General features: G+C 40.1%; 1 protein-coding gene across 1 annotated transcript in view; it reads left to right on the forward strand.

Moving 5' to 3' along the window:
- LOC137258063 (uncharacterized) overlaps nt 1-25605 on the forward strand; it is a 37340-nt gene extending 11735 nt beyond the window's left edge. Inside the window, exons 2-6 of the mRNA XM_067795611.1 lie at nt 13279-13366; nt 17918-18117; nt 18571-18656; nt 25075-25273; nt 25489-25605. Coding sequence (XP_067651712.1) covers nt 13279-13366; nt 17918-18117; nt 18571-18656; nt 25075-25273; nt 25489-25605 — 690 coding nt within the window. The remainder of the gene's footprint in view (nt 1-13278; nt 13367-17917; nt 18118-18570; nt 18657-25074; nt 25274-25488) is intronic.
- Nucleotides 25606-26153: the final 548 nt, after the last annotated feature.

Genomic DNA, 26153 nt, shown 5'->3' on the forward strand with positions numbered 1-26153 from the left:
CATGACCCGGTCTTGCATTGCAGCAGCAATCTCCTTCCACAATGAATTCTTGGATCTGTTAACGTTGGTCTTGCGAAAAGGTCTTTGTTATTACTGTGCAGAGGAAGTAGTTGGGGTAGGCACTGGTGCAGAAGAAGTAGTTGGGGTAGGCACTGGTGCAGAAGAAGTAGTTGTCATATCTACCCTTGTCAGGGTAGATATGACACCAGACTTGGTTTTAGGACGGTGGTCGGAGTTGAAGTGGATGCACTGGTCTGAGTGGGCAGACAAAGAAGTTGTAATCCATAAAGCTGTATGTTTCATTTGTGACTCACCAACTTCTAGAATGCCCATTAAAGAAATCACAATGACGTTATCTGGTGGATGAGGAAGACGGCGTAGACATCGACCCATCTCGTCCCAAACATGCTCTATAACGGAGAGATCTGGTGAATTTGCAGGCCCATGAAATATCAACTTTATTCAAATATACTGAAAGGCCACAGGCCTATAGTACAAGCAATCAACTTCAAAACTTTAGATAAAAATCATTGTAAGTACAGCATACAGATACAACATGCCATAGCATATCTTATTCAGCACATCGCATGTTATGTAATTAGTTATGACAAATGGGTAGCAACGTGAAACTAATATTATGTTCTAACATATATTCAGCTCTGAATTTCATTGCATAATACACAAACATTGCCAGGTTTTGAAGTATAATTTTGTTTCTATTACTCAATAGCGCAACAAATTTGTGTTGGTTTGCATGCACACTGTAGTATTTGTTGATATAAAGATTTCTAAATCGAGTATACACCGGGCATATTAAAAGAAAATGATATTCATCTTCAATGGCACACTGATCACAAAGCTTACAAATCCTATTCTCTCTATCAATCGCTCTAAATCTTCCACTCTCAATATATAAATTGTGGGAGGAACAACTAAATCTACTTAACGCCGTTCTAAACTTTTTGACATTAATAACTGACAGATACATTTCCTGGTCTAAATTATATTTAATCATTCTATAGTAAAGACATTTGCTCGAAAGAGACATGTTTTCAAACCATTCTTGCAAATACATATCTTTTAGTCTTCTCGTTAATTCTGAAATGAACAGGCACCCGTGGCGAGCCACCTCCTCGTGGTGGGTGCTGGGTAACGCCAAGAGCTCGCCGACACCCCCGTAGTGGACCCGGGGGGATATTTGGTCCACCAACCCGTTTGCCGTGGGTTGCGGCCCTGTGTCGGTGCAGGAGGGGATCCTGGTGGTTGAGGGCAATGGGAGCAGGACCAGTGTTCCTATTGCTCAACACACCACTTTGGCCCTTACTTCACCTAGACGGGTGGTAGAACTGGCCCAGTTCTATCAATCGGCTGGTCCCGCCAAGCCCTGAGCTACACCTATTTCATGCTCAAAATTTATGAAACTGGTAATTTGATTTTTCATGCTCGGCTCTTTGGAGATTGTAATTTGAAATTCATCATTTTATATATGTTTTTGCCTAGAGTCGTATGCCCAGAAGGCGGTGGCTCATGGACCAATCTGGTGGAAATATTAATCCTTTGATTTTTCTACTGGAGTATATGATCCGGGTATCCTTGGTGCTGCAAGCTGGAGGCCCACTTGTTTTTAGCATTGTCCTTGTGATACTCCGTGGTGGGTGGGGAGCTCGGATGATGAACCGTTTAAAACCAACTATGGCTTACGAAACCCCCATTAAAAAAGCAAAACGTCCACTAGACCCTGATGAAGATGATAATGAACACAGACCGACCCAATCAATTGACTACTGGCCACGCTTTATAGTGATCGAGACTCATGATAAGACACCACTAAAGTTGAACCCGATTGCGGTATCGAAGGCTATTCAAGCCATTGCGGGTGATGTCAAAAATGTTAGACGCTTGCGTTCAGGAGCTCTTCTCATTGAATGTAGTAAACGACAGCAAGCTACAAACCTGATGACAACTGAAATGTTGGCAGGAATTCCCGTATCAGTCTCAGCTCACAGGACGCTCAACACTAACAAAGGCATAATTCGAGATCGTGATCAGTTGTTTGCGGACATGACGGAATTAGATATTGGGACAGAGATGAAAGATCAAGGTGTCATGCATGTCAAAAGGTTTACAACCCGGAAAAATAAAGAAACTGTTCCAACAAACACATATTTGTTTTCTTTTTCCTCGCCAACTGCTCCAAAATCTGTGAAAGCTGGATACTGTAACATCGCTGTTGATACCTATGTTCCTAACCCATTAAGGTGTTTTAAGTGCCAAAAATTTGGACATGGAGTGAATAGTTGTACATTGTCTGTCACGTGTGCTCACTGTGGTGAGCAGACACATACAACAGAAGATTGTACCAACAACTTTAAGAAATGCGTTAACTGCGCTGGAAGTCACTCGTCTTTCTCAAAAGACTGTCCAGTTTGGAAGCGGAACATGAAAATCAACAAAATCAAATATACTCAAAACATTAGCTTTGCAGATGCAAAAAAACTTGTCCAAAGATCAGACTTATCAGAAACTTATGCTTCTGTTACCAGAACATCGCCTTCGCCAACCGTGGATGTAATCAAGTCTTCTGTTTGCTGTCAAACCAACTTAACATGGATTAATACTGACACTCCTCAGACTCTGCTACCTGAATCATCCACTCAAACGGTAGACGTACTTCCTGAGCCCATGGGTGTTCGGGATGTACCTTGTACACAGGAGAAATTATCTCAGACAAATGCAAAACGGACGTCTCAATCCAATGTGAAAGAAACTGAAAAAAAACAAGCTTAAATCTAGATGTGAATCTTCACAAAAGGGTAAAAGTGGAAGAGCCTCAAAGGGTCTAGTAACAAAATCCAACCTTTTAATAAGTTCGGATCCTTAGAAGATATGGATGTTTCCGAAAACATCCATTCTAGGGCACATAGCTTGTCGCCCTCCAAAAGAGTGCGGGGTAGATCCCCAATAAATCCCCCCAAAAGATAGTTTATTTCAATAATATTGTACAGTGGAACTGCAGAGGAGTGAGGACTAACTTACATGAATTACAGCTATTAGTCCAAGATTTTACACCTTCAGCGATATGTCTCCAGGAGACATATTTAAAACAAACAGATACATTTGACCTTCGTCATTATAATGCATATCATTCTTTTTCACCTCCGGGTGATAGGGCCACTGGCGGATCATCCATTGTAGTCAGACAAAACGTTATTCAAAGCCCTGTTTCACTTAATACTAATATGCAGGCTGTTGCTGTGAGAATTACTTTACATGCAGCGTTTACGCTATGCTCTCTTTATATTTCACCGTCTTCGACGTTTGCCAAAACTGATCTTCAAGCTCTATATGATCAGCTCCCGAAGCCCTGTATTATAATGGGAGACTTAAATGGGCACAACCCACTCTGGGGTAGTGTAACTAGAAACACTAAAGGTAAATTGTTGGAGGACTTTTGTTCTGACAATGATTTATGTATTTATAATGATGGTTTCCAACACATATTTACACCCAAGTACAGGGACTTATTCTGCTCTTGACTTGTCACTCACAAATTCAGAACTACTAAATGAATTTGAATGGTCAGTCCACGATGACCTCTGTGGAAGTGACCATTTTCCTACTGTACTAAAATCTGTAACTCCAACTGATGTTCCTCCATCATCAAGGCGAAATTTTAAAAAGGCTAACTGGGCTTTATATGAAACACTGTGTGCTGAAAAACTTAAACCTGAACGTTTTATTGACGTTCCTGATGCTATTAAATGCTTTTCTGATGAATTGAACTCTATAGCTGATGAGTGTATACCAAATTCCTCTGCAGTTCCCCATATTCGAAAACCATGGTTCAACGATGAGTGCAAACAAGCTAGGAAGGCAAGGAAAAAAAGCAGAACATTATTTCCGTCGCCATCCTATGGTGCATAATTTAAATAAATCTAAAATTTTAAATGCTAAAGCACGGCGTACTTTTAAACAGAACAAACGCCAATCTTGGCAAAATTATGTATCTAAAATAAATTCTCGGACACCCATGTCCAAGGTGTGGAACATGGTCCAGAAAATTAAAGGTAAAGGTACTAAATCTACAGTCCATCATCTTAAACATGGAGATCAATTGCTTACTGATAAATCAGATATTGCTAACAAACTGTGTGAAACCCTTGCTAAACATTCTTCCTCTTCACATTATGTACCAAAATTCCAGCAATATCAAAAACAAGAAGAAAAGAAAACTATTAATTTCAATTCCGATAATGGGGAAGATTATAATGAAACGCTTTCTATTCATGAACTCCATACTGCACTTGATCAAGCTCATGATACTGCTACAGGAGCTGATAACATACATTATCAACTCCTGAAACATTTACCAGAATCCTGTCAGGAAACTCTCCTAAATATTTTTGATGGTATTTGGACATCGGGTAACTTTCCTCCTTCATGGCGTGACGCCATAGTAGTACCAATACCTAAACCTGGACGTGATCATACCGATCCATCCAGTTATCGTCCGATTTCATTAACAAGCTGTGTTTGCAAGACCATGGAACGCCTGATAAATAATCGACTAGTTTGGTACTTGGAAACTAATAACCTTATAACAGATATACAGTGTGGTTTCCGTAAAAACAGAAGTACTGTTGATCACTTAGTGCGTTTAGAATCATTTGTTAAAAATGCACTAATTAATAAACAACATGCTGTGTCTATCTTTTTTGATCTAGAAAAAGCATATGACACAACCTGGAAATATGGTATTTTAAGAGATTTACATGACTTTGAGGTCGTTTACCTCAATTTATAGCCAACTTTTTAAATGATAGACAGTTTCAAGTTCGAGTGGGTTCTACCCTGTCTGATCATTACAGTCAGGATCAGGGTGTTCCACAAGGCAGTATTCTGTCTGTCACACTTTTTAGCTTAAAGATAAATAGTTTATCAAAAGTTTTAAACGATTCAATAGATGGATCGTTATTTGTGGATGATTTTAATATTTCTTGTCATGGGAAAAACATGCATACTATTGAACGGCAACTGCAGTTGTGTTTAAACAAAGTAAATAAATGGTGTCTTGAAAACGGCTTTAAATTTTCTAAATCCAAAACTAATTGTATACATTTTTGCAGAAAATATAAGCCACATAAAGACCCTGAACTATCTCTAGATGGCACTCCCATCAAAGTTGTAAAGGAGGCCAAGTTCTTGGGCCTAATCTTTGACTCCCACTTAACATTTCTGCCTCATATTAAATCCCTTAAAACTAAATGCCTGAAGGCTCTTGACTTGTTGAAAGTTGTTTCCAACTCAAAGTGGGGAGGGGATCAAGCATCCCTCTTACATCTATATCGATCACTCGTGCGTTCGAAACTTGATTATGGCTCCATCGTATATGGTGGAGCCTGCAAAAGCAACCTTAAACTTCTTGACTCCGTCCACCATCAAGGCTTAAGACTTTGTCTTGGGTCTTTCAGAACGTCACCTATTGATAGTCTCTACGTTGAGGCCGATGAACCATCTCTTAGTCAATATAAAATTAGTCGTATAAAATTGTCTTTACAATATATTACTAAATTATATTCTAATGAATCTAACCCTGCCTTTAACTGTGTGTTCAATCCCCTTTATGAGGATTTGTATAACAAAAAATCTTCTCTTGTTCCACCTCTTGGGCACAGAATTAAACCATTTATTTCTTCTGCCGGTATTGAGCTGGAAGGTATATCACCTTCCCGTCTTCTTTCTTCTCCTCCTTGGCAATTGGTTAGGCCACAAGTTGACCTAACATTAACTACATTTAAAAAATCAGAAACTAATGACTTACAATATAAACAAGAATATCATCAAATAAAACATAAATATAGCAATTACAAACCCTTATTTACAGATGGATCCAAGGACGGTGGCGCAGTGGCCTGTGCCTCTGTCACTGGATCCAGAACAATATCTTCTAGATTACCCGATAATAGTTCTATTTTTACAGCTGAAGCTAACGCCATGTTAACAGCTCTTAAATATATTCAAAGACACCCTAAACGTAAACAATATATAATCTATTCTGATTCTCTTTCTTGACTTCAGGCTATTAAAAATATTTCTTGTAAACATCCACTTTTAATTGAAATTATTGAATTGTATAATACTCTTGCTACTGGCCAATACGACATCGTCTTCTGTTGGTTACCCAGCCACGTGGGCATTTCTGGTAACGCAATGGCCGATCTTGCTGCCAAGGCGGCACTCAACAAATCTGTGACACCACTTCTTATTCCATACACTGATTATAAAGCTAACATTAGATCTTATATCCGTGATCTGATGCAGAAGAAGTGGGACACCCAAGTGGGTATAAATATATTACATGAGATAAAACCTTACATTGGTTATACCCACTTGGGTTGTCAGTCCAGATTTGAAGAGGTTATTTTACGACGACGTCGTATTGGCCACACTAGATATACTCATTCATACCTATTGAAAGGTGAGGATCCTCCGTTTTGCATCCCTTGTGATGAGAGAACCACGGTCAAGCATATCCTGCTTGACTGTGTTGAATTCTCCATCATAAGGGACAAATATTTCAATGTAAAAACAATTAAGGACCTTTTTAGCACCGTAAGTTCTCATTTAATTCTTGGCTTTTTAAAAGAAATTGATTTCATCACTGAATTTTGATGATTATATTCTGTACATAGCTGCATTTTAATGCATGGTAGTTTAGATTAGTAACTTGAATTGTTGGTGGCTGTACCCTCCAAGGGGGTTGAAGTACCGTAAAATTATTGTCCTCCTGAGAGGGTACGTAAGTCCCTACACATTTCCTGTACGTTTAAACTTCCAGTGTTTTTAATCGTAGCATATGTGTATTTTTAATATTTGGCTAGATGGGACTAAATTGCTAACAGCTGAGGGGATGATGTAAATCCAACTAGGGTCCATGCAGGTAGCAAAGGTACTGTAAGTCCCCATGGCCCCTAGTATGGTGATCTACCTTCAGTTGTTGGCAATCTATAGCCGGATTTTATGTTGTATTGTCCGAATAGTGATATTAATTTTATCTTTCCACGCTAGTTTTAATTTAAATTGTGATATTCTAGTTGTTTTACTGTCCTTCGCCGACAGATTTTATAATATACATATAATCCTTTTCTTTGTTAAATGTTCTCGTCACAATATGGCTGAAATATTGCCGATGTGACGTTAAATATTAACTCACTCACTGAAATAAACAAGTTCTTAAAATCGACATATTGATTGTTTCAGACATATCCAAAGCCTTTTGAGAATAGAAATTTTCTAATTGCAGTAACCCAGTTAGTGTGGCCGTTTCTATCAAATAGTACCAACATATTGTAGCATTTTTTGGGTAAACGATACGGGGGCATGTTCAATAATTTTAACCAATATTTTTAATTACCTTTATACTCGTAAATAGCGATAAATAATATAAGGCCAAAACAGTAAGTCAGCGTTGTGGTGTTGCAAGAAATCCATAGCAACCCTTGCCGTATGAGGGCGTGCATTGTCCTGATGGAATGGTAACCCAGTACTATGACGTTACAGAAAAGGAATTGCCACAGGTCGAAGAATCTGATCCATGTAGTCCACACAAGGGCCCTAAACAATCAACATAGGAGTTCTTTGACGTGCTGTTAATCCATTCCAAATCATCACGAAACCACCACCAAAGCGATTCCTCTCCAAAGCACAGGCCTGTGCATAACATTCTCCCACGCGTCTATAGGCACGTTCCATCATCACTATGGGAAATATTAAAACTGGAATCATCTGTGAAAATACCAAAATAAGGGACTGCAGAAAAGATTTCGGCACCACATTTGGCGAGCTTGTTGATGACGTTGTGTTAGGGTAGGTCGTATGGCGGGACGTCGTGGTCTGATCCCCAGTGATGATGGAAATCATGTTGAACTGTGTTGGGGTGAATATGGTGAAGTCCTAGGATAGTCCGGACAGTCATCACTGCAGTCGGAAACCTGTGGCGAAGGTGGCTCACCCTTATCTATCTGTAAAGTTTGGCATTGTTACACGTTGACGTCCAGAACGTGGCCGATCGACGAGGTCATTTGTGTTCTTGCAGCGTCTCACCACAGCAGAAATGAGACATTACCCCACGGACCATCCCAATGGTCTTATCACGTTAAGCAGACGTTAGCCTTGGCATGCTATGCGCGTCAATTGCCGTTTAAGTTTTTGAACGATCGCAAAGGTAGGGTTTGGTCCTCCTGACTAGGTTAGATGGATGTTGGTTGAAGTTGGTAAAGACATCAACCCCTTGTGTGACCCAGTATGGTATCTGCCATTAACCCTTACCTTGTATCCTGGGATGTCAGGGGCCTGGGGGGCTGTTTCCGTTCTTATATCTTAGAAACGAATTAGTATTTTTAGTTGAAATTCCACGTATTCCTCAAGTTGTGTGAATGCTTGTCTCATCAACACTTAAAAACTAAAAATTAATGATTTTTGGTCATTATTTATTTTTACCCACGTTAAGTGCATACATGGGCCTGACATCCCCGGGGACATTGCTCAAGATCTTGTGTTCAACGTATAGACAGTCCAGGTACGTAGCCGACTGTAATTTTTTGTTACATCAAAATGAGCAAACGTGGAAGAGCCACGAAGGTTTGAATGAGATCTTGGCCAGTTTAAGCAACTATGAGGCCAGTGATGAAGCAGAACCACTTCTCAGACAGTGATTTTATGCTTCCAGTGATGCGGCATCAGCCACTGATACAGCTCAGGAAAACATGATAATCATGAACCTTGGCAACATGGTCAACCACTCCGTTGCCGCCAGACAAAACACCTACCAGAAACATCATACGAGGTTTACTGCAACGTTTGTGACTGACGATATGGTTAAAAAATTGTTTCTTCTATGAACATAGAGAACACGAGAGCTGTGAGGGAAAGGGGCAAAGAAGAATGTGTTTGGAAAGAAATGGATGATGATGAGATCTGGGCCCTGACAGGAGTACTTATGACTATTGGTCACCTGAAACAGTCAATGGTGGATTCACGAGTGTTGTGGAGTAAGGTATATGGAATTCTCTTTGTTAGGGCTGCCATGTCTGAAAGGCGGTTCTTGGATCTCATCTCTATGCTCAGATTCAGTGACAAGGCATCGAGAAGTGCTCGTCATGCAGAGGACAAGTTTGCTCCTATTCAAAAGACATCTGGGAAGATTTGAGTCTTCTCTGCGGCAATATTATGTCCCAGGTCCACAATTCACCGTTGATGAACAATTATATAGTCCCATTCTGCGGACGCTGCAGCTTTATCCAGTACCTGCAAGCCAAGCCAGATAAATATGACATAAAATTATTTTGTTGATACCAAAAATGCATATCCCTTGAAATGTATAACATACTTGGAGAAGGAAGGTAGATGTCCAAAAAGTGCCTGGACGTCAAGTGACCATGGATCTTTGCCGTCCGTATTTCCGATCCAACCAGAATATTACAGCTGACAATTTCTTTGCTGCCTTAGCGCTAGCCCAGGAACTTTTGGAAAATGGTTTGACACTTATTGGAACCCTCAAACAGAACAGGAAATTCCTGCCAGCAGAGTTCAAGACAAAACACGACCTCTACTACTCTCTTTTGGGGTTTCAGAATAAGGTCAGCATTGTGTCTTATCAATGCAAAAAGAAGAAAAGTGTCCCAATGATTATCATCATGCATGATAAAGGTCTTATGAGAAGAAGAAGAAGCCTGAAATTGTTACATTATAGAACAGTACCAAGGATGGCATTGACGTCATGGATATGATGGCCCACAGATACACCACGAAGTCCAAGAGATGGCCGATAGCGATTTTCACTAACATATTGGATATTGCAGGCATTGCCTCCTACACTGCATGGAAAGTGAAGAATTGCTGAAGCTGTGTTGATACATCAAATGAGAAAAAGGAGTAATTCAACAATCCCTCGACGACTGCAATGTGAAATTACCAAAGTCTTGTCAGATCCGCTTCTATCTACAAGTACATCTGCACCCACTAAACGGAGACATTGTTGCATTTGCCCGACAGGGAAGGACAGGAAGTCACAACAGGTTTGCTGTAAATGCACAAGAACCATGTGCAACGAACATTGCAGCAAGGTCATCGTCTGTGATGATAGTACAGATTGAATGAAATATACAGAAGTGAGGATCTTTGGTAGTCAATCTCGGAACTGTTTTAGCTGTTCATGTTGTTATTTACAAGAATTGCTCTCTATTTGACATACTGCTTGACTTGATGTAGTTATCTTGTGAAAATAGCAACAAAATAACAAAGTTGTTTTTCTTTATTTTGGAGAGCGTGTTTCTTGTCATTAAAGTTCATGTAATAAGAAGATTAATGAACTGCATAGTTAGTGTTCTTTCAGTAAGGACGTGTGCAACTTCTCCTCCTGCATCTGCATTGTGTACATTTTGATGGAGGTTACGTCCAGGCAAAATCCACAATCTGCTTTAGAGAAAGCAGCATTCCCTGGAATAACAAATGGCAAACATTATTTAAAAGAAACCAGGGATGTTAAGAGTGCAATGCATTAATATTGTGCTAGTTTAGCAGTCAAAACTAAAATCTTGGCTTGAGAAGCAGTTGAATGTAACACAGTGAGTGGTCAGGCAGCAGCTATGTAGGTCGAACGTTGACAAAGGCAGGAAGTTTAATGTACTCCAGTTAATCGTGTGTGTGTCCCGTCGTCAGCACGACATCAGCCTTTATATAGGGATCACTGATTCAAGAACATTCGAGCACTTTGCGACCATCGCCATCAACGTCGAATTCTCTCGTTATCTCCTAGAAGTACGCTCAACTAATCAAAACACTTACTCATGAGGAGGTAACTCTAAAGCGCTACCTTAAAGCCTGCTGCCAAAATACTTAAAGCACTGAACATTTATAATACGAAAAATGACCCATAATAATTACCACTCAAATCACTAAACGCTGTGACCCAATCAATTCTACTCAAAAACGAAACGCATAGCTGAAAATTGTTATCAATATATACACTTAAGGTTCAGTAATACAGGGCAGCCAAGAAGAATACCCGAATGAACATTAACGGTCCAATGCTGCAAGAAACTGTAGTCACAAATGACAAGTGTTCCAGAGTCAAGGTCGCAGAGCAGTCAGTATTTTATGTGACCACCATTAGCATCAATGGTTGCTTGGCATCGACGTCCCGTAGACTGGAAGTGCTTGGGAATGAGTTGGTACTCTTACTCAAGGCCACAGATGTGGCGTCTGTTTGTGGCAGAGGGTCACGCTGTCACACACGACGATCCAAGTCGTCCCACAATGTTCAATCAGGTTAATATCCAGTGATCATGAGGGTCAGTCAAGAAGCTCAATGTTGTTCTGGGCACGGAAATCCCTGGTTATTCTTGCTGTATGCGACCGAACGTGCTGAAGAAGGACTTGAGGCCCGATGATTTCGTCACGGCAACGTCGAGCTGTCAAATTGCTGCAGGTAGCGATTCCAAAGTCTTGCTATGGTACTCTGTGTCACATTCAGTTGCCTTGCAATCTCAGACTGAGACTCCCAAGTCTCCAAATGACCAATCGCATTGTTGCGCTGAGCCTCGGTAAGTCTAGGCATGACTTTAACACCAAATATAAGGTTGTCAACTGTCGCAAGAGCATTGAAACCTCACGACTTTTATTGGAAATGATGAATGGAAAGGAAACTCATGAATATCTTACCGTTCACAATTTATTGCATTTATTGAGAAAAACAGATTTTGGTGCATTTTGGCGAGTTGTCCTCAATGACAATGGATTCAGACTCGGAAATGTTTGAAGACAGCGTGCACCATAGATATACTGATTACATTGACACCAATGATTCAAATTCGAAACGTTACACGGAAAAATACTACCTATACGTTTCTGTTTTTGAGTAGTTTAATTATTACTTATTTGATAATACAATTTACAGAAAATACACTCTCGTAACACTATCCCCTTAAGGAAAAGAAAGTTTCTGTTACAAACATAGCAAGATAACTAACACAATAACATGACATGGAACAATATGAATAAAATGAGAGACATCTGGCAAAATTACAATGATATAATGCAAATATATACATACAGCATCAAGTCAAAATACTTTTAAAGCCTGGAAAGTGTATCAGCCCGCCGTTCCTCCTGAGGAGCCACTCCAAGCTGGACCAGGTTGAGCGGGGCGCCTGGCGTACACCCTTCAACCGAGAATGTCCCATAGATATTCAACTGTAAGTCTGTAGACTTAAAGGTCCAGGACAAAGGTCCTGTATGCCCCCTCGTCAGAGATAAGCTGTGACAATTTGGGCCCAATGTGGTCTGGCATTATCACCTTAGAATAAAAAATTCCCTCCCATGATTCTAGCCTGTGGAGACACCACAGGACACAAAATTTCATCAACATATCGCTGACCAGTCAAGGATCTATTAACGATGACCAGATCTGTTAGCCTGTGATGTGTAACCGCGCCCCAGACCACGACAGGACTACCCCCATATCGATCATGGGCAATAATTGTTCTCTGTCATACCGCTCACCGGTACGCGTCCTACGTTTTCTGCCATCTGTGAATCTGAGGCAAAGCCTGGACTCATCTGAGAACATGGTGTGAGGCCAATGCCGCCTAGCCCATGACAATCTTTGGGCCTATGGTGAGCTGTAAGGGTAACACCCTTGAAAGGTCGCTTTGCTTTCAGACGGGCTAAATATGGTTGAGTGACATTCGGCGCCCAGTGAGTGTACGGAATTTCCTATTGATGGCAGTATTGCGTAGTGCCATTAACGCAATGAGATGATCCTGCCGTGGTGAGAGCTCCAATACGCTTACAGATGTTCACTTCTGTGTGCACGTGCATCACGTGTTGGTAATTCATTATGTGGAATTTGAGTGTCATTGGATGTTGTGTTCGGGTGCAATGGTGTGTTATAATGCACTCTTTCACCTCGACGTTTGCTTAATTTCTTAGTTACCTTATTTTTTGTCGATTATTCAGATTTTACTAATGTTGTTTGGACGTGTGCTGTAAAACAACCTGCAAAATCATCGCTCCGTTTTTCCCTGTTAACAACGAGAATGATTTAGTTATGAAAACACCTAGCAACAGATGTCCTTTAAACTTTGACTTAACCATTATCTCCACGGCTTTAATGGCCAGACGCCTATGTCAAATCAGTCTTTAATTATGATAAGTCTTCTATTACAGTAGCATTTCTCTCAGAGCTTTCAGATAAGCATTTGGATGGTTTACTTTTAGGCTCTCTCTGGTCCCTGTTTTGTGATGTCATGTCCAGTGACCACTAGGTGTCAAGTAGATCGACATGGCCGTGCAATCTGTGTCCCAGGTATGTTACAATGAATTGAACATTTGTATGGGTTGAAACATACTGATGTGAGTGACCTGGGTCTCTGGTCGAGTTTTACTGTACTGTACTATACTGATGTGAGTGACCTGTGTCTCTGGTCGAGTTTTACTGTACTATATTGATGACCACTACAATGACCACTACTTCACAGAAATTTTCAAACCAATGTTAAAACATTTTTGCTTTGACCTTTCCACTCTAGAATTTTGTTCCTATTGTGACATTATAATAAATATGTAATGGCGCCATACTGTAACTACCACAATCTCCCTGAAGATAGAATGAAACACGTTGGAGAAAACGGCATTGTTTCTATTTAACTGTGTGACACGCACGCAAGCACGTACGCACGCACGCACGCACGCACACACACATATATAATAATACACACACACACATACACACACATATATATATACACACACACACTTTAATTCTGGCGTGATCTAGCTATCTGTATATATATCTTTAATTCTGGCGTGATCTTACGGTGGCGTATTAGGGCCACGGTGAAAATTGTTTTGGTGTTACTATCTCCTACGTAGGACTTAGTATCTCCTACGTAGTAATAGGAGTAAGTCCTACGCAGGAGATAGTAAGTCCTACGTAGGTGATAATAAGTCTTGCGTAGAAGATAATAAGCCCTATGTAGATGATGATAGCTCCTACGTAGGATATAGTAAGTCCTACTTAGGTGATAGTAAGTCCTACGTAGAGGATAGTATTCCTAACTCATACGTAGGTGATACTAACTCCTACGTAGGAGATAATAAGTCCTACGTAGGATGGTAGTAAGTCCTACGTAGGAGGTACTAAGTCCTACGTAGGAGATACTAAGTCCTACGTAGGAGGTACTAAGTCCTACGTAGGAGATAGTAAGTCCAACGTAGGAGATATTAACTCCTATGTGGGAGATAGTAAGTCCAACGTAGGGGATAGTAAGTCCTACGTAGGAGATAGCAAGTCCAACGTAGGGGATAGTAAGTCCAACGTAGGAGATACTAACTCCTACGTAGGAGATAGTAAGTCCTACGTAGGAGATAGTAAGTTCTACGTAGAAGATAGTAAGTCCTACGTAGGAGATAGTGACACCCCAAAAAAAATTTTCACCGTGGCCCTAATACGCTTCCGTATGGTGTAGCTATCTGTATATATACTTTAATTCTTACTTGAAATTGCATATGCATGCACATCATATGGGGTAACCGTCTGCAGCACACAAACAACACAGAAATTCGTTCAGTCACAAATCACACTTTCGAGATTTTGGGGAACGATAATGTGCAGGGAATCATATTATGAAGTGGAATAACTTAATTTGGAAACTTTAGGTTTGCAGCTATAATATTTTATAAGTTTCTATTATAGTACAAATTCGAATTTATTAACTGCAGGAAATTATAATACAGTTATAGTTAAACATTCAATAATATTTCGCTATGTGTTGGATTATAATACTTGTTTTACTTGTACCTCACGTAAATCAACCAATCAGAAATCAGCATAAGCGACTATACGATAATCCACTGACGGTGTCGTGACCTGATATGACAAAACATTGAACCGTGAGCCTTGACTGACAACGTTGACCTTGTCCACAGCTGAATATATTCAGTGATCTCAGAACAACTGCATTTCTCTTGAAATGGTACCTTTGTAATCAATATTTGTGATGAAATCTTTCACCACAAATGAACTAAATAACCTGAGAAGTACTAGCATCAAAAACCTATTTTATGAATTAATTGTGTATATTTTTCATTTACATTTTATGACTTAAATCAGAATACTTTCAACCGCAACATATTGACATTCCTAAAACTACAAATGAGAAATTGATAACTTTGATGTATAGGAAACGTTTGATTAAGTTACTTGTCAGATTCACGTTTCATTACTCAGACATATTAATACTGCATATGTGTCAATGCATGCGTGCAGTATACAACCATAGATTAGCTATATATACGTACAGATTAGACGTTATACTTTCATGGATAACTTGCTGAATTAATGAATAATTAACCGTTCGTAAGTACTTGAGCATCAATTGTCCCTAATCAATAATCACCAGCACACAAAGTTAGGCGACTAACCCGCTCTGCCGACTTCCTTATCGGAGTGTGCTGGCGATTAGGTGCCTGACTCTGAGAGTGTGGATTCGAATCCCAGATGAAATTCAACAAACAAATTTCTAGAATTTGTACTTTATTACGAAAGTGTAATCCCAAATATAAAATGTTTTTTCTAAGTCTAATCATAACCTTCAGAAGTGATCACAAGAGCCCCAAAATGTATGGCAAAATTCAACCGTTCGTTATACAAGCGCCACTAGTGCTTTGAGACCGGGTGACGGTAGCAGTGTATCACAAACAGTACTTCAACTAAAACAGGTGACACTAATTTAACAATTTAAGACAACTGGCAGTAATTGAAGCACATTGGCAAGTTGTTGTGTGGTAGTGATCTATTTGATTGTGTGGTAGTAGTCCAGGTGATTGTGTGGTAGTGATCTATTTGATTGTGTGATAGTGCTCTATTTCACTGTGTGTTCGGGGTCTAGGTGATTGTGTGATAGTGCCCTATTTCACTGTGTGTTCGGGGTCTAGGTGATTGTGTGATAGTGCCCTATTTCACTGTGTGTTCGGGGTCTAGGTGATTGTGTGATAGTGCCCTATTTCACTGTGTTCGGGGTCTAGGTGATTGTGTGATAGTGCCCTATTTCACTGTGTGTTCGGGGTCTAGGTGATTGTGTGATAGTGCCCTATTTCACTGTGTGTTCGGGGTCTAGGTGATTGTGTGATAGTGCCCTATTTCACTGTGTGTTCGGGGTCGAGGTGATTGTGTGATAGTGCTCTATTTCACTGTGTGTTCGGGGTCTAGGTGATTGTGTGATAGTGCCCTATTTCACTGTGTGTTCGGGGTCTAGGTGATTGTGTGATAGTGCCCTATTTCACTGTGTGTTCGGGGTCGAGGTGATTGTGTGATAGTGCTCTATTTCACTGTGTGTTCGGGGTCTAGGTGATTGTGTGATAGTGCCCTATTTCACTGTGTGTTCGGGGTCTAGGTGATTGTGTGATAGTGCCCTATTTCACTGTGTGTTCGGGGTCTAGGTGATTGTGTGATAGTGCTCTATTTCACTGTGTTCGGGGTCTAGGTGATTGTGTGATAGTGCTCTATTTCACTGTGTTCGGGGTCTAGGTGATTGTGTGATAGTGCTCTATTTCACTGTGTGTTCGGGGTCTAGGTGATTGTGTGATAGTGCCCTATTTCACTGTGTTCGGGGTCTAGGTGATTGTGTGATAGTGCTCTATTTCACTGTGTGTTCGGGGTCTAGGTGATTGTGTGATAGTGCTCTATTTCACTGTGTGTTCGGGGTCTAGGTGATTGTGTGATAGTGCCCTATTTCACTGTGTTCGGGGTCTAGGTGATTGTGTGATAGTGCTCTATTTCACTGTGTGTTCGGGGTCTAGGTGATTGTGTGATAGTGCTCTATTTCACTGTGTGTTCGGGGTCTAGGTGATTGTGTGATAGTGCCCTATTTCACTGTGTGTTCGGGGTCTAGGTGATTGTGTGATAGTGCTCTATTTCACTGTGTGTTCGGGGTCTAGGTGATTGTGTGATAGTGCTCTATTTCACTGTGTCCGGGGTCTAGGTGATTGTGTGATAGTGCTCTATTTCACTGTGTTCGGGGTCTAGGTGATTGTGTGATAGTGCTCTATTTCACTGTGTGTTCGGGGTCTAGGTGATTGTGTGATAGTGCCCTATTTCACTGTGTTCGGGGTCTAGGTGATTGTGTGATAGTGCTCTATTTCACTGTGTGTTCGGGGTCTAGGTGATTGTGTGATAGTGCTCTATTTCACTGTGTGTTCGGGGTCTAGGTGATTGTGTGATCGTGCCCTATTTCACTGTGTTCGGGGTCTAGGTGATTGTGTGATAGTGCTCTATTTCACTGTGTGTTCGGGGTCTAGGTGATTGTGTGATAGTGCTCTATTTCACTGTGTGTTCGGGGTCTAGGTGATTGTGTGATAGTGCTCTATTTCACTGTGTTCGGGGTCTAGGTGATTGTGTGATAGTGCTCTATTTCACTGTGTGTTCGGGGTCTAGGTGATTGTGTGATAGTGCCCTATTTCACTGTGTGTTCGGGGTCTAGGTGATTGTGTGATAGTGCTCTATTTCACTGTGTGTTCGGGGTCTAGGTGATTGTGTGATAGTGCTCTATTTCACTGTGTTCGGGGTCTAGGTGATTGTGTGATAGTGCTCTATTTCACTGTGTGTTCGGGGTCTAGGTGATTGTGTGATAGTGCCCTATTTCACTGTGTGTTCGGGGTCTAGGTGATTGTGTGATAGTGCTCTATTTCACTGTGTTCGGGGTCTAGGTGATTGTGTGATAGTGCTCTATTTCACTGTGTGTTCGGGGTCTAGGTGATTGTGTGATAATGACTTGATATCAGAAGGTCAATGTAGGTAATACCTGTTGCTGCTTGCATTTATTTATGCATTCTCATTTGAAAGTGATTATTTATACAGACTTTAGAGGATGTGGTCATCCTCCCGATGTAGCCGGGGCCAGCATAACCTACGACGGACACTACCAGGGTGCCATGGCAAGGTATACCTGTAAGGAAGACTACACCTTCTGTCATCAGAGAAACATCAGTGTCTGTCATGCATCTGGCCAATGGAAGACTGTGGCTGATATCTGTGGAAAGTTCAGGTGGAGGAACCCAGTACGTATGATAGATATCCCATACCATATTTTCCTTCTAATCGAGAAAAATGAATGTTTGTTTACAAAATGATATTCTATCAACAGGCAATACAGCCTGTTATCAGTTCTGTTTGGATGCTGGGATGCAAATATATCTGTTTACTAAATACCTTAGTACCGAGCATGTTAGAGTTAACGACACAGTTGCAAGAATACGATACATACACACTCAGTCACAATCCAATGAACATTATTTTAGTGGATAATGAACAGGTTGGTTTCCAACCCATCACTATGGGGAAGCACAATTGGAAGTCTTTCGATAGTTATAAGCTACTTTTATTCCGCTGCCAGATGACATAATGGTTTATGATGTGTTCAGTAAACCTGTGGTTGTAGTTGACGTTAGAAGGAAGGGCTCATTGTGCATTTTGTAATCAATAATTGACACCGATATTTGCATTTGATTTAGAAGGTGAACCAGACGTATGATCTGCCATGTGGACCTCAAAGCAATTTCAGTGTTTTTCTCTTGGCTACCCCAACGACACCTCAGAGGTAATGAGGAATTCGAATGAGTGAGTGAGAGTAGTTTCACGCCGCAATCAGCAATATTCCTGCTATATGTTGGTGGTCTGTAAATACCCGAGACTGGACTAGACAGTGCAGCGATCAACTGCATGAGCTTCGATCTACGCCACTATAGTTTGTCAGGAAATGCACGTGGACCCGTCTTTTGTCAATAACTCTTCATCCAGTGATCCAATCGATCTCAAACTTTGCAAGTGGATGTTTTGTCAGAGCCCCCGATCACATTGTAAATGACCGATTTTATGCATTTGTATGAAAGAATTTGTCTATGAGGGAGGGAACCAATGCACTTGCACTTCATGACAGATACCTGTTCGCTCCACAGTGATAGATCTATGGATTATTCACATTGACTACTTCTGCTGTCATCATGAAAGTCTGACTGCACAGTTACTCAGGGTCCATTGTCCAGAAAACGTGCAAATAGGTTGGTGTGCGTCCTGAGAAACAAACTGTCTCAAACACTATCATTTATTCAGGCAACCTGCAGAGAAAGGTTTGGGGAACATTTTTCTGAAATGGCTGGATTGCTATTGGTTCCTACATCACTTGTTAGCTGCAAGTATTTGCAAAACAACATGCACGAAGCAGATATGAATGTATTTTATTGAATTTTCTTGATACCTTTGGCACTACAAAACACATGCCTAGTGGGTATGTATGGCACTGTTAAGGAGGCCAAGTAGTGTTTGGATAAAGAACCCCAACAACTCCCACCATTAATTCTGTGATTACAAACATGTGATTTTCTTCTAAAAACCGGAAATGAACAATAGATGTTCATATTTCTCCAAGGGGGTATTTCTTTGTGCACGATATGGTCAAAATACAGAAAGAAGAAATTTATTAATTTGACCTTCCGAAGAAACTATTTTTACCAAATAGTCAAACTGTCACGCGTACGTATGTGTCACTCTAAAGTCACGCATCTGGTTCAAACCAAAACGAAAGGGTATAAAACTAGCATTTGTACTAAAACTAACATGTAGTAGGTCAACGCATAATAATGCTAAACCGAAACCTATGAACCCTTACAGAAGATGAAATCTGTGACGTTACTCTTCACACATGGGCCTTGGCATGTGTGACTAAATAAACATGATCTGGTGCCGATGTATCATACCATCCAGGTCGCATAATAGTCCATGAGCCAGATGGGATCTGACTGATGGGAAATCGAGGGGCAAACAGTCACTATGATTTTCATATAGCTTAAGATCTGTAGTTTATGAAATCACGTGATGGACACCACCCATGTTCAGCTAAATGCGTTTTGGCGGCCATTTTTATAGATGATCGCCATTTTCTTGAATCCAACCTACAAAAGACTTTTTATCAGGTTTATAACGCAGGTCCTATTTTCCACTTAAAGTGGCCTCTTTTAGTAACAATTCACCATCACCCACTGAAAACAATGTCGGATTAAAATGTCGTCAGCATTGAATTTCACATAGTTTGATATGTAATTTGATTCAAATGATTATTTTTATAAAATTGGGAAAATGTATGAAAAATTATGATTTTCCTCGAAAATACAGATATTTTGTTATTTTCCTGGTCTGTTGTTCAAGATACCATCATAGGTGTCATTGTGGGAAAACATTGGGCAGTAGAACACACGCTATCAAAACTCTCATTGGCAATATTTGATTAATAAAGATTATGAATCGTTTTGGAAATTCCTGTTCCTATTCGACTTTAGAAGAAATTGACAAATTCCAGCAAGTTGACTGTAACAATGTCCGTCTTCTTGATACATCCACCATTCTTTTCTTCCAACATATTGGCTGGAATATGTGTAATTGCTTCAGCAAAGCAAAATGTGGATATCCAACAACTTGAACTTGTCCTTGGACAATTAAGTGTGCTTATTCAATGTATAAGTCATTTAAGACAATGAGAAATCCTTGAAAGCAGTTCCGAGGTAGAAATCTGCAACTTCTGCACAACTTATCTCAATGTTTTGCGCCACAAAAGGGGACATCTTGCAGCCAATTGGATGACCTACATTGATTTGATGGAAATCTTGCTTGCTATCACACGTGCATGTAGAGAAGGCAGTTGGTACTCCATCTTACGTGTATTCATGACATAATACCGTTATGTTTTGCCATGAACAAGCTATACCATACAAGATATCTTCCTGTTTCTTGTGCACGATAACTTGACTTTAAGAAATGTCTCCAGAATTGCACAACCATTTCCATAACAAATGGTTTTCAGTTCAGCGTAGGAATACAAATCCTTTTGGACAAACTGCTGCTGAACCAGCCACACAGGAAACTGTCAGCAAAGATACAGAACTTACCGCTGGAACTCGAGGCTTCAGCATGAAACCAGAAACTGTGTCTCTGTACTACCTAACAGCAGAGCATCATCAAGTGTCACAAAACCTTTGCCATGCTGACATGAAGAAAACGTGAACACAGAAGGACAAGTGTGATATCAGATACTCGCTCACTTTTTATCCATTATGTGCAACCCATTCGTTGGAAATCATACAGAACTAATTTGTTAATCACCAGGGACTGCACTAAGTATCACTGGGCCTTTTGACTGCACTACAGAGACAACAAATTTCAGGATAAACTGGCGAAGGGGTCGCCTTTTCTGCAATAAACCAGCTCAACTTGGAAACATTCACTGACAAACACATTGTGTGGAAACAGTGCAAACGATTATTTGCAATTCTGGTGTTAATTACCCCAAACCGAAAACTGGACAAGAGAAAAGGCATGGTACCATTCCCATGATCAATGCGACGTGTCCCATAGACTTGAAAAGGCCAACAAATTAAAACTATGTTTGCAAACCATCTTGAACGCAACGTGTCTTAGGCTGAATCCACCAAAAACAAGGTGCTGCACTTCTTGATGCCATGGTAATCCTCCAGACGCTTCATGGCGACAACCATACATATGCTGGACTCTCAAATGCTGCTCTATCACAAAAGCTGCATGATGGTGAGGACTCAAGTCTTAGTTGATCTGGTTGTTGTTTACAGAGACAAATCAATTGTCTACAGAAGACATCATTCAGGGCTTAACAGAAGGAGTTTTATTCGGTCAAATGAAACCAGGTCACATGATCAACAAATGGAAGAAACTCTGCTTGTTGAGAGTTGGAAGGAAATAAAAAGCTTGTCAGGAACAGAAGCTAGGCAGCGAGTCATTGTTTGTGACATATGGCAATCACTGCATGAGGTTGACAAATGATGATCACTAAGGTTTTGAAGATCTTGAATGCAGCCACACAGGCATCAGCCGTGGAACCAGAGCTCGTATCGTGGATGTAAGCAAGCTTACTTCTGCTCTCGGTGTTGATGTGTGTTGTGCTCTAGTTGGTTTATATGCATGGGCTAGTTGTGATTCGGTAAGTGCTCTGTCCGGACAAGGAAAGCTTGAGGCTTTGAAAATAATTCTCCAGTACCAAACGTTTAGGAAAGTATTTGTGGAAGGTAAAAGTTACTGGAATCTGAAAGTTGAAAGTTGACATTTTTTAAGTCAACGAAATTCGGGAACGCTAGTTTTATTATAAAGGAGGTGATGTTACATAGGGAGAACTGTTGCCTTCTGCTGATGCTCTTTTCCAACGCCAAAAATATCAAGCAGCTATTTGGAGAAACAGCCTCGATTGGCATCTAAGCATTCCAATCGCCACAGATGGACATGGTAAGGATAAAGATACACGCGGGAATCTACTCGTCAAAAAGGACGACAGTACATCCATATCAGAAATCGTTTTGGAAATCATGCCATACGAATATTCAAGAAGTTGTCGACCATCGCGTTGTGCATATGTGTTAAATGGTATGAAGTGTTCAGAAGCAGACATGTTGTTAGACTGCTCCAGTGTGGCAAACTGCAATGCCAGGCACGATGCTGACAGCTGTGATGATGACAATGATGGTAGCCAATAACCACCTGTAACAATAATCAAGGAATCCTTAAAGTCAATATGTAAGTCTTTCTACATTGTAAACCTCAAGTCACACGTAATATTTCAATGCATGCATAACAACCTCTCACTGACTGAAATCACATGTTGTCATTTTGTGAATATTTGGTAATTAGAAAAAGGTATTTCGAAGCACTATCAACTAAAAAACACGAACATTTAAAGTGTTAGTCAGAATCCTAATACTGTTACTCTGTTCACTCTGTTCACTCTGTTCATCTCCCTAAACAATGTTCGAATGTACTGTACAGAAATATATTCTATGCCTCAGAAAGTTATTCCCATGTCATTTGTTTCAGTATTGTTTTCAAAATCCCTGTACAAATTCTTGCAAGTAGAGAAAAAAATACTGTACATATTCTATCCTAATACAACCTACTTCAAACTTACAGTTTGAAATGGGTCATTGTTTTCAACGGGTAATGGTCATTTTTAGGGGAGCGGGTGCCATTAATAGAAAAATAGGACATGTGCTATGAACATCATTAAAAGTACATTTTAATTTAGATGAGAATATTAAATGGGACCAAATATATATTTAGAGTCATAGGCTTTCTAAAGACATAGGCTTGTTTAAGGTCTCCTCTCAGTGATCATTATTTTCCACGAAAATAACAAAATATCCGCATATTTGGGGGAAAATGTTTTTTTACATACTTTCAGACGCATCAGTTAATATTTTTGCGTACTTCTTACAGTTTAGAGTACTCTTTGAAATATCATAATACTGAGAAACCATGCGCCTTTCAACTAATTGTAAAATACTGACATGACATTGATATTAATTGGAGACACCTACCTCTTTGGAAAACATTGACATACTTAAGTATCGGAATCGTACTAAATATATACTTATGTTATCGACACAACAATATGATCCAATGTTTAGAAAATGTGTTCACTATTTCGAACAGGACATAGATAAATGAAAATAAATAAAATCAGTTACTATAGGTTACTTAAACATGTTCTGACACTGTCAGGTAATAAGGTACATTTTGGAGTATATATTATTCACTACCAGATCAACATTTAATAACTATCCCAAAGTGATGCCATCATCTGCTAAATGCACGTTTAGTAGAGAATGAACCAACAACATTGTGATAGTTTGTTTAATGAAGGTGAACGCTGATATTGCATTTTATAGCTGCAATGGACAGAATTACAATACATGTATACGTAATCATTAAAACGCCCGCACGTTGACAGAAATCAGCGGACCATTGTAACTTGATAATGTTCGCAAAATGCTTGACGGCGGGTCATTGTCAGGTCAGTCGTTAGGTGACGTAAGTAGCTCAACACTTGAAGTTTAATAACGCACGGCTGAACATGTGTTCGTTATTGAAGATATATCTCACATTCGTCTCACGTACACGTGTCATCATGAACTTTCTTGTCGGTGCAAACTATAACAATTGTACGGTAAATTACAACATACAGCGAGGAAAACATCGACTGGAACTCTAAAGTTCAATAGTGAGGTCACCAATATTTGTGAAAAGTGTGTCAGTGACCTCCGTCGCTTGTTGTTAGCAGTATACGCTTGTTAACCGATGCCGTTGTTTTTATTCGTTGTCTAAATAAGTTAGACAGTCTATACATTATAGCAGAAAATTCGATTAGGGGTTAATGAGAGACCTCGGACGTCTGCATTGATAGTGCCCAGGACAATAGCGTACCATTTATGATAGTAATGTTCTAAGTACATGTCACATATACATGTTGGACGAAATGTCATCTCGCCTCATCTGATGATTGGGCAAATTGCTTCTCTGTTACAACGCAACCAATTTGTTTCAGATGAATTCGTTAATGGCCCTGTATGTGTCTTGAAATTCGAATTGCTGGTCACGTCTATTCCCGTGACTTATCTAGACAGTATACATGATGTATCATTACTGACACTTTCTTTCGAGAATATGAAGAAAGAACAGGTTAACAACTCGAGACGAATGGCTAGTTCTTCTAAGCTATATGCTTTAAACTTGCGATTAATCAATCTCAGGTACATAATAAACATATAACATGCCAACAAGTGACGGAAAATATATGAAAGATCACTAAGGACCAGTGGTGACACGAATGTAACCTTGTCTAGACTGTACCTACCCATCATTTACACAATTTGCATGAAACCAATTGTAGCATGACACCCAAACCCAGGTTTCCTTACATTTGCAATGTTAAAGAATGCGAGTGAAGGCTAACCCCAGTAACGGCTGCTTCGTGAAAGGAACTTCTGGTCATTATTCTTTGTCACACGTCAATCATCCAGCCGGTTTTATTCATTCCATGAAACTAATAATAGGAACGTCAGTTCATTAAACCACAAGGTTTCCAGGTGTTTCAACTGTTTCACAAACAATGCATTTGGCAGTATGGTTTGATCCAGTCCTTTATTCTCGGTCTTAATTTGTTACAGGTGTTCTGTGTATCTAAGGACAGACAAGGACACGCCGTTCCTTTTAGATTTCAGATTTAACTTTGAGTTTGCAATAAACAAGACCGTAATCAATAGCAAGTTTCTCAATCGTTGGGGTACTGAGGTGTTATCGCCGCTTCCGTTAACTATCGGAAAGGAATCGGGGATCCAGATATCTCTGAGTAATGGAGAGTATCAGGTGTGTATAGACCTGTAGGGATACACTATGGTATTCATATTTTATTGAACATTAACAATAATGCCATTAGTGACGTTGAAGAAATCGTTTTAACTCTGTCATATTGTAGAAACGTCATGTTGTGAACAACACTTGTAACTTCATTTAACATATGTTAATATGCGGCTTAACCACAATACTGTAAAGTTTCTGCCAATATTCCCAATACTGTTCAGGCTGTGGTGGATGACGTTTTCAAGGTGGAGCTTCTGGAGCGGCAGTCCGGAGTGCAGCCTCGTCGTCTGTCTTTGGAGGGAAACTTCTTTGTACGTTTAATGGAAATCAAGGTCTAATTTATTGGGATCAACAATGTAGAACACAAGAATGAAGAATTTTATGGATATCAACTTCGAAGTTAATGCTTACTCCTTCATCAGGTGATTGCGAATGGGGTACAGAGCTATATTTATATGTACAGGTAAACAATAACAAAGTAACAAGTGGAATGAGTTAACAAAAGCTGGAAGCCAGTATAAACAAGCACTGATAGGAAGGAAGGCGACAGTTCTGATAACAATGATAGAAGCCAATGGTAAGATTTTGTTTACATAACACAGATGGGGATAAGGGCGATGTACATGATTGGGGATTAAGGATGGAAGCCAATGGTGATGACATACACATGATTGGATGAGGATTAAGGATGATGTACATGATAGGGATGATGATAAGGCGGATTGGCTATATATTGGCACACTGTTGTGTAAACACTAATGAATTACATAGATGGAATGTACACAGATAGAAGAGATTAATTTATCAACAAGTCCCAGGCACTTGGTAGGTCACTCCATGGTCACGGTTGATTGCTGGTTTCAGTCTCCGGATCTCGATGGCCTCT

This window comes from Haliotis asinina, chromosome 12, assembly GCF_037392515.1.
Source record: "Haliotis asinina isolate JCU_RB_2024 chromosome 12, JCU_Hal_asi_v2, whole genome shotgun sequence".
In the NCBI taxonomy this organism is placed as follows: Eukaryota; Metazoa; Mollusca; class Gastropoda; order Lepetellida; family Haliotidae; genus Haliotis; species Haliotis asinina.